The sequence below is a fragment of the Bison bison genome, unplaced genomic scaffold, assembly GCF_000754665.1.
Source record: "Bison bison bison isolate TAMUID 2011002044 unplaced genomic scaffold, Bison_UMD1.0 scf7180017457267, whole genome shotgun sequence".
Classification (NCBI taxonomy): Eukaryota; Metazoa; Chordata; class Mammalia; order Artiodactyla; family Bovidae; genus Bison; species Bison bison.
Genome location: NW_011371559.1, coordinates 19,818 through 23,068, shown reverse-complemented (window position 1 = coordinate 23,068; position 3,251 = coordinate 19,818). Strand labels below are relative to the sequence as shown.

At 40.0% G+C, this 3,251-nt stretch overlaps 1 protein-coding gene across 1 annotated transcript in view; it reads left to right on the top strand.

Moving 5' to 3' along the window:
- Positions 1-83: 83 nt before the first annotated feature.
- The window catches only part of LOC105003085 (protein DDX26B-like), a 22,953-nt gene continuing 19,785 nt past the window's right edge, over positions 84-3,251 (top strand). The window contains exons 1-4 of the mRNA XM_010828113.1: positions 84-401; positions 1,195-1,284; positions 1,526-1,709; positions 1,991-2,119. Of these exons, the coding sequence (XP_010826415.1) occupies positions 237-401; positions 1,195-1,284; positions 1,526-1,709; positions 1,991-2,119 (568 nt within the window). The 5' untranslated portion in view covers positions 84-236. The remainder of the gene's footprint in view (positions 402-1,194; positions 1,285-1,525; positions 1,710-1,990; positions 2,120-3,251) is intronic.

Genomic DNA, 3,251 nt, shown 5'->3' with positions numbered 1-3,251 from the left:
AGATCCCCTGGAGAAGGAAATGGCAACCCACTCCAGTATTTTTGCCTGGAGAATTCTATGGACTTAGGAGCCTGGGAGCCTACAGTCCATGGGGTTGCAAAGAGTCAGACAACTGAGCAACTAAGCACACACATGCACACAAGGAATTATTGATTTGTTAGAGGTTTGATACTTGTTATTTAGTGGTTGTTTGCATTTTATATATTGTTCATTGTGTAATTGGGAATTTTTTGTAAATGTTTGGTTTTCAGGCTGGTTGGAAGGAAAATCACGCAACATTCATGAGTGAACTAAAAAATCTTCAGGCTTCTGGACTGACTACTCTTGGTCAGGCTCTAAGATCCTCATTTGATTTGTTAAATCTCAATAGATTAATATCTGGAATAGACAATTATGGACAGGTAAAAAATTCTTTGAGTGAGTATAGCTAATTTATTTTGGTGACTTGGGGTAAGAATTTAAAACTGAACATGGCAGCCAAGTTTTCTGCTCCTTTTCATAACATCCAAAAGGAGGTCCATGTGTAGTTTAAATATATCCTTTAACAAAAATCCTTTAGGTAGAGTCTTTTATGTGCTTTGACCATAAAATGGTTAAAATTGCCTACCCATCAGATCATCAGTTATAATGGGATGAATAAATTGCCGGAAAAAATTGAACAAGACAATTGAAGAGAAACTTTCAGAGTCCTTAAGTCCCTCATCCCTCCCAAGTTATGAAAAAGCTCTATCATAAGAGGAAGGCAGAATAGTGTTTGCTGCAGTGATCATTGCACTTTTCTACTGTAAAAACTGCTCACAATAACCAGAGTCACCGTCCAGGTTACAGATATAAGTCACTTATATCCCCCTTTCTGTGCCAAGATTCTGAATGGAATCATGGGTGTGGCTGATGCTGCCATTGTAATGTCTTTAATATCTTTCATGGTTACCTAGAAAGCAGAGGGTGGGGGGATTTGGATGTTATAGTTTGAGAGGTTCCCAAATTATAAGAATTCCTCAGTTTATTCTGAATGTTACCTCTGTAGAGATTGTTATTTTGATCCCCACCCACTTCAGTCCCTAATCTTTTCCTTCTTATTTATCCAGGCAAATTTTATCACACACTTGAGAGATCATAGGCAAGATAAATGTAAAAATTGAAATATAATTTTATTACTTTACATGGCTCTAATACTTTTTAAATGTATTTTAGGGACGAAATCCATTTTTTTTAGAACCATCTATTTTAATTACCATCACAGATGGAAACAAGTTAACAAGTACTTCTGGCGTTCAAGAAGAGGTGAGATTTCATTTTTTTTAATTTCGTTTAAATGGCAGAGAACATGCAGCTATTTCTGCATGTGGGAGGCATACATTCCCAGTTAAGAATAAATTTAATCAAACGTTCCATCTTGGGAATCCTTGAAAGATTGCCTCATTTTATTGACAACATCAAAGAAAAGTGAACCCTTTAACTCTTGAATTGTCTTCATTTCTGTATGAGTTGTTATGATGAAACTTTTCCAATTTTGCCTTATCAGCTTCATCTGCCTTTGAATTCTCCTCTGCCTGGAAGTGAACTAACTAAAGAACCTTTTCGTTGGGATCAAAGGTTGTTTGCCCTGGTGTTGCGTTTGCCTGGATTGGCTTCTGCTGAACCAGAGCAGATAGGGAGTGTACCAACTGATGAATCTGCCATCACACAGATGTGTGAAGTCACAGGAGGTATTGGCGGATATTTGCTATTTCTAAAGCGAAGAATTCAGGGCAGCAGAGTACCACTTTCCGTAAATGCCATATCCTAGCTTTACTTTTTTCCCTTCTGTATCTTTTAACTCTGCTGCTTAAGCTCATCATTAGTGTGAGGTTTGCCCCCCATGTGAGCTTCCCTGGTGGCTCATAGTTTTGATTATTTTGAGTTGTATTTTAGGATTTCAAATGCTTGTATTGTTAAGTAGTATTTTATTTGATCAACCTTGTACTATTTGTTTTTCCTTCTGGTTTAGGTCGCTCCTACTGTGTTAGAACACAAAGAATGTTGAATCAATGTTTAGAATCTTTAGTTCAAAAAGTTCAGAGTGGTGTAGTTATTAACTTTGAAAAAACAGGACCAGATCCACTTCCTATTGGAGAAGGTACAGTAGATCACCTTTTTTTCTTTTAACCTTGAAGTGTTTACATAGGAGAGCAATCTGAGACTAAGAAAACATTGAACTAATCGTAAGAGAATACTGTCTTCACTAGCCACCCACATTCAAGTGGTCACAGACATCCATCCAAACAACTGCCATTCATCCGTTGCCTGTGGCTACCTTTCTAGCTTTAATTCAATGTCAATTCTTCCTCAGAACATTCTTCCCTTTCCCTGCCCATTTCATATTTCTGGTCCTAGTGTTAGGGTAACACTGAATTCTTCACTTCTCTAGTCATAAAATAGCTGGATATTCACGACAGAGTGCCACTTAGCCAGCCATCTGGTTTTGGTCTTGTGAGCGCCAATGTGTCAAACTATCTTGATAAAATCTATATTTGTTACTACACATCAGCAAGAGGTTGTGAATGTTTAGCCAGGACTTGCTAGTATTCTATAAGATCCTACACCAGTATTTTCCTGGCCACTGTTCTTTTTCTGGGGGGTGGGGGGAAGTCACGGAGGGCTCCACGTGGCTTGTGGGATCTTAGTTCCTTGGCCAGGGATGGAACCTGGGCCCCTGCACTGGAAGGGCAGAGTCTTGACCACTGAACTGCAAGGGAAGTCCCTCTTGGCCATTTATTAACTGCAGAACCTTTTGTCTTCAAATGAGATTTTATAGAAACGTCAACATCTCAAAATATGAAAGCAGAGCTGCTTTTGTATTGGAAAAGGGAATCATACCCCATTGCATGGCTCCCTCAGAGCTCTGGGCTTCCCTGGTGGCTCAGACGGTAAAGCGGGAGACCTGGGTTCGATCCCTGAGTTGGGAAGATCCCCTGGAGAAGGAAATGGCAACCCACTCCAGCACTCTTGCCTGGAAAATTCCATGGACTGAGGAGCCTGGTAGGCTACAGTCCATGGGGTCACAAAGAGTTGGACATGACTGAGTGACTTCACTGAGAGCTCTGTTCTAGGCCATAGCTTGTCTTCATTCCTGTCGGTTCATGCACAGCACACATACCCATGTGTACCTAGACTCCATCATCACCGCAGTGCTTGTCTGATCTGATTCATACATTTTAATTGTTGTGGCCACAATTAGTGGTAGCTGCCTGGAGAAGCAAAGGGGTAAA